Source organism: Gymnogyps californianus, chromosome 18 (genome assembly GCF_018139145.2).
Source record: "Gymnogyps californianus isolate 813 chromosome 18, ASM1813914v2, whole genome shotgun sequence".
Lineage (NCBI taxonomy): Eukaryota > Metazoa > Chordata > Aves > Accipitriformes > Cathartidae > Gymnogyps > Gymnogyps californianus.
Window position 1 is genome coordinate 10,931,886 of NC_059488.1, and position 13,109 is coordinate 10,944,994.

The following is a 13,109-nucleotide window of genomic DNA, read 5'->3' on the forward strand; positions in this document are numbered from 1 at the left end:
CAGATTAGATGTTGCATGTGCATCTGGTTAAGATCATGTGTAATGAGTGCATTTCCCTTTCATGTTTCCGAATAACAACTTGTTCCTCTTCCCACTCTGCCAAAATTCCCTGCATTCCCAGTGCTCTGTGAAGTAGTTAAAGCAATGTGAAGTAGTTAAAGCAAACAGTCTTCTCTGAGTGGTACATGGCAAGGTTGTCCACTGCTTCCTTGAGTGCTGTTTGGTTTTGGGGGGATTAAATGGGAGGTTATGGAGAAAGTACAGACTGCACTACTGGGCTCTGCACAGATGCTGAACACTTCTGTATCACATCCATGTGTGTTGCCCCAGTGGAAGTGCTGCACATAATTGCTTTCTTTGACCTAAAATGTAAGTCCTTCGCTGTCAGTAGAAATCTCCGGCTCTGTATCTGGAAGTGTTTTTGAGCCGAAAAGGGCCTGATGTCAAAATAAATCATTTACAGGAAGGGAGAAGTAGCCTGGCTAAGGCATTGTGATTACAACAACATTCTGCTGGAAAGGAGGTCAGTAAATGATCAGCTTGAGACAACACTAGATTCTTAAAGTCACTCCTCAATGTTGCCGTCAAATGTTAACAGAGTTGCTGCTGCCTCCTGTGCCCCTGAAAAACTCTGGTGGGACCTCAGTGTTAATTTCTGCTTTCTATCACCATGCAAACCCAAAGACCTTGCTGACTTCCCCAGGGCACGGTTCCCTCCAGGGCTCCAATGTCCAGAATCGGTGACAACAGCAAATCTTCTCAGGATCACCTCATTATTGGTATCTAAAGGCAAAACTGGTTTAATGCACTTGGAAAAGTAGAAGATGAAAATACAATGGTGTGCCTTCCTTCCTTTCCTCTCACATGGCTGGATGCCTCACTTCTCAAGATCTAACTTTTACATAGCTTGAGATTTGGTGTATGAAACCCAATAATTTGGGCAGTGTTTGAGCAGGGGCAGAGCACTGAAATAATCTACTCAAGTTATTGGCTTCATTGTCAGTAAAGGGTTAATACTCTCGGTGTTTGTCTGGAGTGCTTAGTAAGAATAACTTCTGCAGTTGTGATGTAGCTGGACTGACTCCAGATAAATGGGCTGGCATCTCCAAAAAAATGTCAGCTGCAGTACAGTGAAATGTTTCTGTGCAGCTCTCACTAGAGGGAGCCTAGCTACCAGTTTTCTACAGTTCATTTCAAGTAAGGTTGTTAATGATAAAACCAAAGATAAGAGAAACTAAACATGTTTTCCATTCTGCCTGTCATTTATGCATGTAAAATTTGTTTAACATGTTTCTCACACAAGGCTTTTTTAAAGAGGAAAACATCGCCATAGCCTTTTAATTTATTTGGTTTACTGAAATAATAAGAAAGGTTCATCAGCAACTTGTAATACTAGAGATTTAGTTTAGATGCATACTAACTTGCATGTGAAACGCTCAGAGTGGTCTTGGTGTGGTCTGTGTTGCTAAACCACTGTAGCATATGGCAGAGTTGACAGGTGACACCAGGAAAGATGCTGGTCAGGACCTGTTACAGGTTCTCCTGTGTTCTCTGTCCCTGTAGGACTTGAACACTGTGCACAAAATACTGAATTCAACACCACCTTTCTCTCCCTTCTCACAGAAGGGGAAACTGGGACCCTGGGAGAGTCACTTTCCTGGTGTTGTGTGTCTGTCAGAGCCGAGGACAGAATTCCAGCCTTCCAAATCCCGGAGCAGCAAGGGACAGAGCATACGTGCTTCTGATTTGTTGCTGCTTGCCGAGACACCTAGGCAACTCTAGGACTGGACTGTTTTCTACTGAGCTTGAGTGACACTAGCAGAAATGTCAGCTGAGCCTGCACTTGCCCTTTCAGCATTTGCTGTCTCACGTATAGTAAACCAAATACTTCTGCATGATAATAAATGTTACAGCTGAAAAAGCAGCTGAAGAAACCTCAGCATCATGCTAGTTCAAAAATTAAACTCATCTTGTGGGTTTTGAGCAATCTGTTATGCTAAGCCACTGTAGTATTTGGAGCATCAAATAGCTGTGCAGCACCAAGGAAAACTCAGGTAGGGTGCTCCTGTGGATGCCTTTCAAAAACTTCTCTATATTCCACAGAAGGATAAGAGGAAGGGATGCTTCTGTCATTATATTGAGTGGAACAGAATTTTTTACCATCTCTAAGGGTTTGATACTCAAAACTGAGTGAAGATATTAGCTGTGTTTTGTAGAAGGCAGGAGTTGCCTAAAGCTTGTACTATAACCCTTTGTGAATTGTGTTCTTTTATTGATGTTCTGGGCAGGCACTAATGGGCTGCTTTAATTTAGATTAGCCAGAAGAAGCTGAAGAAATATGAAAAGGAATATCATACCATGAGAGAGCAGCAAGCTCAACAGGAGGATCCTATAGAAAGATATGAGGTAACGCTTACCTACTCCAGTTTGATTTAACACACAGTACCTGCAGAAAGTTCCTACTTCGACTCCTTTTTCTTTGAGCTGTTTTTGTTTTGTGACCAGTTTGGGTACAACAGGGGAATCGGCTACACGAACATGAAGTGAATCTCTATATATTGGCAATGTTAATCAGGTTGGGGTTGTTGTGAGCCCAGCTTCACAACGAAAAAAGGAATAGTATGAATTTATATTTGGACTTATACAACCGTTTCACTAGAGCCCGTTTCTAGCACTTGTGTAGCATGCTGATTGCACCAAAAGCCATGAACAGAAAGAAAATGCCTAATTGATTATAACTGCCTTCTATTGATTATAATCCTGCCTTCACTCCTCTCCCTAATTTCAAATGATGTATGTTACGGTAAATATGTAATTTTATACATATATTATTTATCAAATAATTATAATATAGGAATAAATTTTATATGTAAAATTAGGTATGCGTATACATAACACACACACATATACATATACAAATTTATATATTTCAAGCTGAACAGTTTTATGTAAACTTTCTTTAATATCTGTCTGTGTGCTGGGAGTTGTAACAGGAGGGAGAAAATAGAGTGGTTTTCCCAGGATCGTCCTCTCTCACCTGTTTCCAGCATGCAAATTCTATTTTGAGCCAAGAAAATCAGTACTTGTAGGAACCTCCTGGCAAGGTATTGATGGCAGAATGACACCCCTACTACTGCAGTCTTCAAAAACACTTCTGTAGCTCAACAAGTAATAGCTGAGCAGAGTTATTTATATGTGGTTTCTTCTCAAGGCTAATAATTTATTTACTTTATTTTGTATTTACAATATGGCTAGCTAGTTTTGTCCTCATTGAATTTCATGCAGGTAGAGTTGTCTTTGCATACTTAAGATAGAAGGTAGGCATTTGTGCTTAGGCACAGTAAGCACTGTGTTTTATAGACAAACGCCTGGGAAGACCTTTTTCTTGATTTCTTTTGTTTTGTTTCCCACAGCGTGAGAACCGGCGCCTACAAGAAGCAAATATGAGGCTTGAGCAAGAAAATGATGATCTTGCACACGAACTGGTGACCAGCAAGATTGCTCTGCGAAAAGATTTAGACAATGTAAGACATGTCTTTACACTGTCTACTGGAGACAAGGTACTAGGGCTATTTCCTCATTACTCCTCCCATTGGAGGGGAGATACACAGAGTGTTTTTTATTTAGGTAGGATAGGATTCTTTCCTCCATATCCTTATTGCAGACTGATGATATATAGGCCTGTGTCAGAGGTCCACGGGAAACAGGACCAGTGACTGAAATACTAATTACTCTGAAAAGCATTCAGAGTAATTTGAGGGAGAGGAGAGGTTCTGAGCCTGTACTTGAGTAGTTGCTTTCTTCTCTATGTATATTAAAAGAAAGTCTGGGAGGAGCTAAGTCAGGTCTTTGAATTGTCACAGGGATAACAACACGGATGCTGTATTCTGTTTTCCTTCAACTGGTATTCTTATGAATAAGATTTCACAGCAGACAGGCTTTTGCAAAGTGCCTCATAAACTTGAAAGTCTGAGTCTGTCTGGCTCTCAGTGGAATCAGATTCTCGGGTACCTTAGGCAACTCTGAAAATGTTATTGTGGTTTCCATTTGGCTTGTTGAAATCTGCCCATGTGAACTCATCGTCCTGGGTTGTTTCCCATATCAGTAGAGCTCTCAGGAGGAAACTTTGGGTTCGCTTTGTGTTACAGGATTTTTTTTTTAAGCTTGCTGTCCCATTCCCTTCTTTACATACTCATGTTTGGGAGATTTTATTAGGATATGCTTTTCATCGCAGGACATGCAGAGACAGAAAGATACTGGCGTTTGTAGTGCACGTGGTAGGCTAGAACGCATTTAGTCTATTTGTTTGGGAAGATGAGGGGAAGAGTTCAAGTGCTCATGTTTTGCCATTCTTGTTCTGTACCAAGATAAGTGCATTTCTGAAATCTCAAAGGAAAATGACTTTTGAAAATCATACAGTGCAGGAGTTGACAGGCTTTAAAATGTTTCAGCTTATCTGCTTCAGAGAATGTAAGGTTTCCCACGGTCTCCTGGAAACTTGCTGTTGGAAAAATATTCATAGTAAATGTTGATGCTAATGGGTGAATGTTGCTCTTAATGAGGTTTGGTATATGACTTTCAGGTTTATTATATCTACTGCTCTTTAGTGTTAAAATCTGTGAATCATGGAAGTACGTTCTAGAAGCAGGGTTTTCACAACGCGTTGGTATGTTCACTTCCTGTTACCTATGCTTTTTCACTTCATTAAAGATAGCTCATAGAAGGCTATGCAGACTGCCCAGCGGCTGCACTCAGGGGGTGGACTCCAGCAAAAAATGTACTGAAGAAGCTTTTTGTATCAGCTATTAACTGTTGTTTGTGGCTGCTTGAGCCTTTATGAGACACAGTTATGCTTTTACATTGATTCGTTTAAATGGAGAGCTGGGAGAGGAACAAAATTAAGCAAAATCTTTGAGATACCTCATTGGATATATAATAGTCATGCCTTCAAAGATGGTAAATGATGTTGGCAGCATTTGGGTTATCCCCCAGGAGGAGATAGGTAGGTTTGATCCTACTTTAGGACTCTGATTAATTCTTCTAATTGGCTCCTGAAATGCTAAGTTTCATTCTACTAGCCAGACGTCCTGAAAGAAAAGTACCAAAGGACATTGTTTAACACACCTTTTCTAATACCTTCATGGCATGTCTGAAATCTTGCAACCTACAAGATCAAAGCAAAGCATTTGGAAATACAAGAATTTCCTCAATATCCTTTGCACTAGACCAGAAAATAGGCTTCATTTTTCTACAGTTGTTGGACTCCCACATCCCAGTTTTCTTTAACTTTAAAACAGCTTAAAAACCATGTATAATGAAAACATGTTCTCTTTGCCTTTGCCATCTGTTTTAAAGGATCAGCAGGACTTTAAGGGACTAAAATTCACTTTTTGATTTTCTTCCTTTGAAGGGAATTGGTACAGCTACTTTCTGAAGATTTATATATCAGTTGAGTTATTGATCTATTTTTATGTAGAATTCATACACCTATTGGGAAGTACTGCTTTGCTGTGTATAAGACAGGAAAAGGTGTCTTAACTTTGCAGAGAGAGTTTTTAGTGGTTTATAAAGAGCCCCAGATTTTTCAACAATACATCTTTATTCTTAAAAAACTGCAGTAGAAAAGGATTTTATGGTTTCTGGTGGGACATCTCTTTTCTTCAAGGAGGAAAGGAGAGAGGGGTCTGACTCTTATGTTTGCTTTGGCAGCTAAGTTTTTTTTCATGCAGTATTTTCTGGGTGACATAAGAAAGATGGTATCACATCTGTTGGTAGGTGTCATAGAGTTCTGGGGTTTTTTTAAATGTTCTAGAGGCATTTTTCATTAATCCTGTTTTCATTGCAAGGTTGAATGTTTGCAAATTGAACTTAGGTCTAAGCTGGTTGTAGTCTTTTATCGATCTTGCACATTGTGAGCTGTTCTGTGCCTTTTGTTGTCTTCCAAATGTATTGGTCAGCTTCCAGTCTGGATGAGAAAACAAAACCTATTTCTGTTACTGGATTTCTTTGGAGCAATCCCTACTCCAGTTTTGCTAAAACTAATCACTGAATTCAAGGAGGAGTTTTGGAGTGATAGAGCATAGTGGTATACTTCATTAATTTTGATTTGTTGCTGCTTTGCAGTTACAGATCGTAATTTTTAGAGAAATAATTTTCAGAATAAAGTTTTATTGTTATTAATAACAATGAACAGACCCTTATTAATAAGAATGAAAAGACTGCAATCTTGGCTGTGTCCTACTGGAGCCAGTGCCCATGGCTGCCCAGCAGCATCGGCACAGCAAGAAAGCCTCTCTTCAATGCTGGGCTCCACTCTTTGTGTTTCAGGCGGAGGAAAAGGCAGATGCTCTGAATAAGGAACTGCTAATGACCAAACAGAAGTTGATTGATGCAGAAGAAGAAAAGAGGCGCCTAGAAGAAGAATCAGCTCAGGTTAGGGGCATTTCTGTCATTTTCACATTTCTGTGCAGTACAGAAATTAAAAAAAAAAAAAAGTGACAAGTGTGGGAAGGGCTTAATGTTCTAAGTCATGTTTGTCCCTGTTCTGTAGTGTAAAGGACGTCAGTAAAGCAGAATTCTTCGCGTTCCTGCCAGGTGCTTCATAGGGTAGTGAATTTTTAAGTTGAAATCACGAAGGCACAGACTGTGCCAGAGATTGCTGCACAGAGAGGCAGTATAGGACTTCAGCTGTCAGCACATTTTTTTAATACTCTCTTCTCTTAGCTAGTCAATTTTTCTAACAATGATGGCCACCAAAGTCCAGCTTTTCCTTGTCTGCATGGAGCTGAGCTAGACCATTGTTCCCTGATGTAGAGTATAGCAGTGAGGTTAAGGAGAAGGAGGAAATACCACCTGGTTATTTTTCAAACTGTACAAATATATAAACCCTTTACTTTTTTTTTTTTCTGCAGCTAAAGGAAATGTGTCGTAGGGAACTAGATAAAGCAGAGTCAGAGATCAAAAAGAACAGCTCTATTATTGGTGACTACAAACAGGTAAGTACAACTTAATGATGATGTGGTTTGCTATCAAATTGCAAGACTTTCTCAGGTATTTTAGAAGATTTCTGGAAACAAGTGTGATCTGTGCCATGCATTTGAGGAGACATTTTATCTATTTTAAATGTGAAGCTTGTGGTTGGTTTTGCATTTTCTTTTGCTGAGATCCTGATGCTTGGTGGTCAGTTCTGTTTGCCCCTGAAGTAGGTATTTGTAGGTCATCAGTCACTATGGCCTCGGTTACAGCCTAACGTTGTTCAAGTGGGCTCTCGTATATCAAAGGTTCACCTCATTCCAAAAAAACGTTCTCTCCCAGCTTCCCTTCAATCAAATGGTAACTGCACTTAAGAAATAAAAAAGATGCCTTTTTCCTTTCAAAGATTTTGCTTTGGAATTCAAGCTCCTGATCATAAGGTATCAAGGGAGCAAACTCATGTATCTTTTTAGTGGGCCCATAAACCTTCAAAACATTCTTAAGTCTGCATCACACAGGTCTCAGAGTGAAGTGGTTTTTTTACTGTTCTGTCTGTCTTGCCTGGTTCTTTTATCCCAAAGGCAGCAAAAAGAGCCATGCTATTCCTAACCTTTTCTGGCTCCTTTAGCAAGGCCAAACTGCTAATCGCTTAAGTTGAAACAGCACCTTTTCCTCTGGGCATAGAAGAATATGTAGAGAATGAGAATATGTACAATGAGACAACTTAATGCAGCATCCCAATTTTCCTGGCTTTCTAAGAGCCCTCAGACTATCCATGTTAATATTCCTGTAGCATTTATTTGTGCTTTAGCATTCATTTGGGAGGAAATTTACATTTATAAATGGTCTGGTAACATAATTTTGCTTGTCAGATTTGTTCCCAGCTGAGTGAGCGACTGGAAAAGCAACAAACAGCAAATAAAGCTGAAATTGAGAAAATACGGGTAAGAGACCAGATAGATCCACAGTCTACAATGTTTAAATCTCTTAGCAAAACCATAACAGCAAGCACACAGTTTATTTAATTACTAAAATGGTGGCTGAAAGAGAGTTCCTTAGTGACTTACAGTTTTGGAAAGAAGATTATAAGGGGGAGATCTTGGAGAAGAGATGAATAACTGTCAGCTCTCTCCCATGCTATATTGGTTACATACTAAGGTTGATGCTGGGCAATAATAACTGTTAATTATTTTGAGGGGTCTTTTTTTTCTGGAGGAGATTTCTCTGATTATCTTTTACCATAAAGTCACATGTGGGCAGTACAGAGCCCATTATTGTAGCAATACAGTGTTACCAAAAACACAGCAGTGTTTCCAGAGCCCATAAATCGGGGAGTGGCAGGAGTTCCTGCTTGGCTGTGCTTCCCCAAAAGCTCCTGAGTTTGCAAGTCATTAGTGGTCCCTCTCGTGTTGTGCTGCTCTTCCAGAGCAGAGGCAGGAAAAGGCTTTGATCATACCACCAGCACTTCAATGCAAGCATTCACAATCAGGTATTTACTTTAGCAAAAAGTAGATGACTGTGAGCATTGCCGGGAGTTCTTCAATAAAGAAGGCCGTGTGAAGGTTGCTAGTTCTGCCAAGGACGGTTCAGATGAGGACACAGATGAGGAGAAGGAAACGCTGAAAAACCAGCTGAGGGAAATGGAGCTTGAGCTGGCCCAGACCAAGTTGCAGCTTGTGGAGGCGGAATGTAAAATACAGGTAATGCTTTGGAGGCTCATTTTGTAGTCTATATGGTATGTCTGCATTCCTAGAAAAATGTATGTGTTACAGAGGGATTGGGACAGATCCTGTTAGTTCAAACTGTAACCTGCTATTTCCTGCATGGGTTATTTAACCAAACATTGGGTCTGAAACATAGTGTATGCAGACAAAATAATTGAAATTGCGTGAACTGTATTTACCAGCTACTACAACTTCCAGACATCTGCCTGGCTGCAGTGCAGTGCTTACTGACTGATCTTCTGCAGCTTCTTGGAAGAAATCCAAGCTCTGACAAAGTACTGAATCATGCATTTCTTTATCTCACAATCAATGTTAAATGAAGAAGTAACATGTGACAAATGTTAGACATGTTTCTTAAAACATGATTGGAAAGCACTCCAGGTATTTGAGGTATTTGTGTAAAATATGACAACATTGTTATTTTAGCCTAAAACTGGTATGTCAGTGCTTCTTGTTCACAGAAAGGTAAAAATTGGTTTATAGGAAGTCCACTTCCTGTGGGAATAGCTGCTTCTCAGATGGGCAAGAATTAAAGGGTTTGGATGTACTGAAGAAAGCTCAATGTTTCACTAAGGGCAATGACACAAGTCTTGTTTTGCTTTTCAAAGCATTTTTTTTTTTCTTCATCAGCTTGTTGTGCTACTTTTAATTTATGTAAGACTTGTTTAACTTCTAAAGTGGCCAAGAGATTGTAGATGTCCTAGAGCCTTCTAAGTTTAACTCGTATAACCTTGTGCTGTGAATACGTAACAAATTAATGAAATTACTCTTCTGTTTGCAGGATTTGGAGCACCATTTGGGTCTGGCATTGAATGAAGTACAAGCTGCAAAGAAAACATGGTTCAACAGAACAATAAGCTCTATAAAAACAGTGACTGGAGTCCAAGGAAAAGAGACTTGTTGAAAAGCAGTTCTGTCAAACACACCTTCTTAACACAACACCTTTTGTTGCCTTCCTTGGCCAGATGTTTAATTCTGTGACATGAGAGGACCAGAATGTAAATAAAATAGAAACACAGCATGTCAGGATTTCAATAGGTCAGTGATAAAGAGGATGGAAACACAAGAAAGGTTTTATTGCTAGACATGAGATCTTCATACTACTGATATTTAACAGGTGATGTAGCTAGATTGAAGCTCTTCAGAGAAACACTCCATTCTGCAGTCTGGCTGGAGGCTTTTCACAGACTAGGTACGAGAACTTACCAAACCCTAATTGTTAAGTTTACATATGATAGGTTTTTTTACAGTTATAACCTTTTTTAATATTTTATTTGAAAGGAAAAGTGTCACTAACAAAGTAAAAAAAAAAAAAAAAAGGGAAAAAAGGAAAAAAAAAAAAAAAAAGACAACTTTAGCAAGAACTACATCAGTGCCAGAAAGCAGTCCCCAGAGGTAGGATATGGAGAGTAGGAGGTGACATGTTTTGCTTTATGAATGGGGATGATTTCAGCATTCCTGTCGAGCAACCCCACTTTGTTTTAGTAGATGCAGCATCCATCTCTCTGTGTTTGGCATTTCTTTCTGTTACTAATCAATTCTATGCAACTCTGGGCTTTTTTGGCATGGGCTGCCAAACAAATTCACAACCTGAGGCTGGGACACTTGTCTCAGTGCTAGACAAGAATAATCAGAATTCTTGGCAAATTTCCGTTTCACTTCTGTGTCATATTGTTTGATCCACATATCAACAGCGTTAAAATCCCCAACACCAGGACTGCTAATAAGTACTAATTATGTGGATGGTCTGACATTTAATTGAGTCTTTTTGTTTGTTTTTTTGTCAGGTTTTTTGTTTTGTTTTTGTTTGTTTGTTTTTACCCGGCTGTAGCAGGCCTTCTGTGAAGCTCTGAGAAAGCTTCCAGGATTTAGTTTTGCACATAGGTATGAATGGGACAAAGAAACAATAAACTGAGATATATATGAGGCAAAAATCACTGCGTGAGTGTAGCTGCGAGCATCTATAGCTATCCAACTCGCTTCTCTGGTAACATGTTCAGAGGTTGTGTAGGTCATTTTTCACGCTCGATGCAGTTGCACTAATAGGTGCTAAACGTGCTTGGATTTCTTATTCATTGGATTGTCTTGAGTTCTCACCAGAAAGCTGTAGAATGGAGTTTTGCACCTTGTAATTTTTTTAATTTATAATGGTTTGTGTTATGCTGAAGTATCTATTGCATCAGTGGATAAATTTTGTGTGCAGTGTGAGTATAAGCTGGTAACAATAAGAGGCACTGGTTTGTATATAAAGATATTTGGTTTATTTTGTATTTCTACCTTTTTCTTGTTTACTGTACTAATGCTAGCTAATGTACTCTGTAACTACGGAATAGAACATGCTATGTCCAAGCTTTTTTCCTTAACTGCATACATTATCTCTATTGTTTAATACCAAAAAAAAAAAATACTGTAACTCCATCAATATTAGATGCGTGGACATTGTGGTAGCATAGTTGCAGTGTGTATACTTTATGAATTGAAATATAAACTAGTAAAATTGTATAACTATTTTGTTGTTTCATTTCATTTTAATAGGAAATCAATTAAATATTTTGCAATATAAAACTAATTCTCTTCTTAAAGTAGAAGCAGTAGCATCTGCAAGCTTCTCTAAGACCGAAACTATAGTCATGCTGCAAAGGGCTTTGCTAAAAAAGACTGCATATTCTAAGTGTTGCCAACACTGCTTTATATAATAAAATCTAGGGTTTGCTTTGAAAAAAAGAAACTGCAAAAATGACCTTGTGCAGCTTGAGGCTTGTGGCTCAGTATTTCTCAAACATGTCCAATTTAGAACATTTTTTTTCTCATGGCCCTCCAAATTCTGCTTGGATCTGCAAAATAAATGTAGGCTAGCTCTGCTTATCATCATCAGTAGCAAATTCTGTGGGGTCAAGTGTTGTTCACGTCATCTTCACTAGGATTTTCCAGTGATAGCTGAACGTAGGGTTTAGCTGTGCGACTGGATGACTGCACTAATTGGGTCACAGTGCAGCGCAGGCTCCCCTAGCTGTGTGTGTTCTGCAGAGATAACAAGGAGTAAAAATGTATCTTTGTCACCAAAATGACTAAAGGTGACTGCGAAAGCAGCCCTGCTCTAGGAGGCTGTCACCACACTGTCACTTTTCTAACCATACTTTTGCTTTAAGAGAATGGCATTTTAAGGTTGTGCGTAGTCTTTGCTGCTTTGTCTTTCACAGAGGTGCATCCCTTGGTAACTTCAGCTCTGCAATTTCTCAATAATTACACTTTTTGGAGAAAGTTTGAAGGTAAATAGGGGAGAGGAAGAAGCAACCTAAGCCCAAAGCGCTTCATCCACTTGTCTTCCCCGAAGGGACTGGGAGATAGTGTAATAGTGTACTTTCCTCTTTCCTCCAAAAATGAGGTACTTAAAGGGAGGGGAAAAGTTGCTTTATTGTTCAGATCTCTTTTGCTAAGTAAACATTACCTCAAAATTGCATGCAGTATATACTCCTCATTTTAGCAGGGACATGGAACATACATAATGAGAAACTAATTCCTTCCCAGCATTTTATACTAAACATTTTATAGCCAGTTTCCAGTCATTACAGAGTATTTTAGATGTCTACCTGAAGGATTTTGGTGCTCAAAAATAAATATTAGCGATGTATTTCACATCTGACTCCATCTAAAATATGCACAGCTAATTAAGAAAAATGGATCCTGTGCTGAGACGCACATCTTTTGAAGTGCAATTACATGTGAAACACAAGGAAGCAGGTAATTTTTAAGATGAGGAAGATGAATTTGCAGATGTTCAAGACTATGAATAAACAAGGTAAAAAAAAAAAAAAAGACATTGAGTCAGAGCTGCTATAAGCATGAGTATTTCACAGACCTGTAAGCGAAAAGGAATGAGTGTATTTGGTAGCATTTTTTGGCATTAATAAGATGGTTAGCTATTTGCTGGTAGTCAATCACCTTTCTGTTCGCATATGCCTCTCAGCTGGTCTTGTGCACTGAACTGAAGATTAAGTGCCACTCTGCTGATGCTCGGGTTTAAATCTCATGTGCTCCAGGCTCCAACTTCCTAATGCTTTGCATGTTTGTGCTGCATCATTAAATTCCTATGGTCTTGTAGTGTGGTAGCTGTAGTGTTACGATCTCATTTTTGCTGTAGAACTTCTTGGCTGCTCAGGGTCTGCAGCTAGAAGTGGATATTCAAGATCTATCAGAAAGTTTTACCTTTAAGCATTGCTGGTAAGCCTTCTTGAAATTTATATAACTACCTCCCTGCCTTTTTTTAGCTGCCCTTCTTATCCGTGGCAGTGATATAAAGTTCCTGTTATCAAGAGGAGGATTTCACTCCATCTGTTCAAACAGCTTGGCTTGCATTCATCCAGCCTAACTTTAGACACTTCACAGAGGTGCCTAATGTAAGAGCTTAATCCG

The 13,109-nt window shown here is 39.2% G+C and overlaps 1 protein-coding gene across 3 annotated transcripts in view; it reads left to right on the forward strand.

Annotated features, from left to right (window-relative positions):
- Positions 1-9,995, forward strand: part of RABGAP1 (RAB GTPase activating protein 1) — a 74,301-nt gene extending 64,306 nt beyond the window's left edge. For 2 of the 3 annotated variants that reach the window (XM_050907738.1, XM_050907740.1), the window contains 7 exons: positions 2,314-2,406; positions 3,414-3,560; positions 6,328-6,432; positions 6,912-6,995; positions 7,845-7,916; positions 8,475-8,672; positions 9,478-9,995. In XM_050907738.1, the coding sequence (XP_050763695.1) occupies positions 2,314-2,406; positions 3,414-3,560; positions 6,328-6,432; positions 6,912-6,995; positions 7,845-7,916; positions 8,475-8,672; positions 9,478-9,600 (822 nt within the window). In that variant the 3' untranslated portion in view covers positions 9,601-9,995. The remainder of the gene's footprint in view (positions 1-2,313; positions 2,407-3,413; positions 3,561-6,327; positions 6,433-6,911; positions 6,996-7,844; positions 7,917-8,474; positions 8,673-9,477) is intronic. The other variant, XM_050907739.1, reaches the window with a different exon arrangement.
- Positions 9,996-13,109: the final 3,114 nt, after the last annotated feature.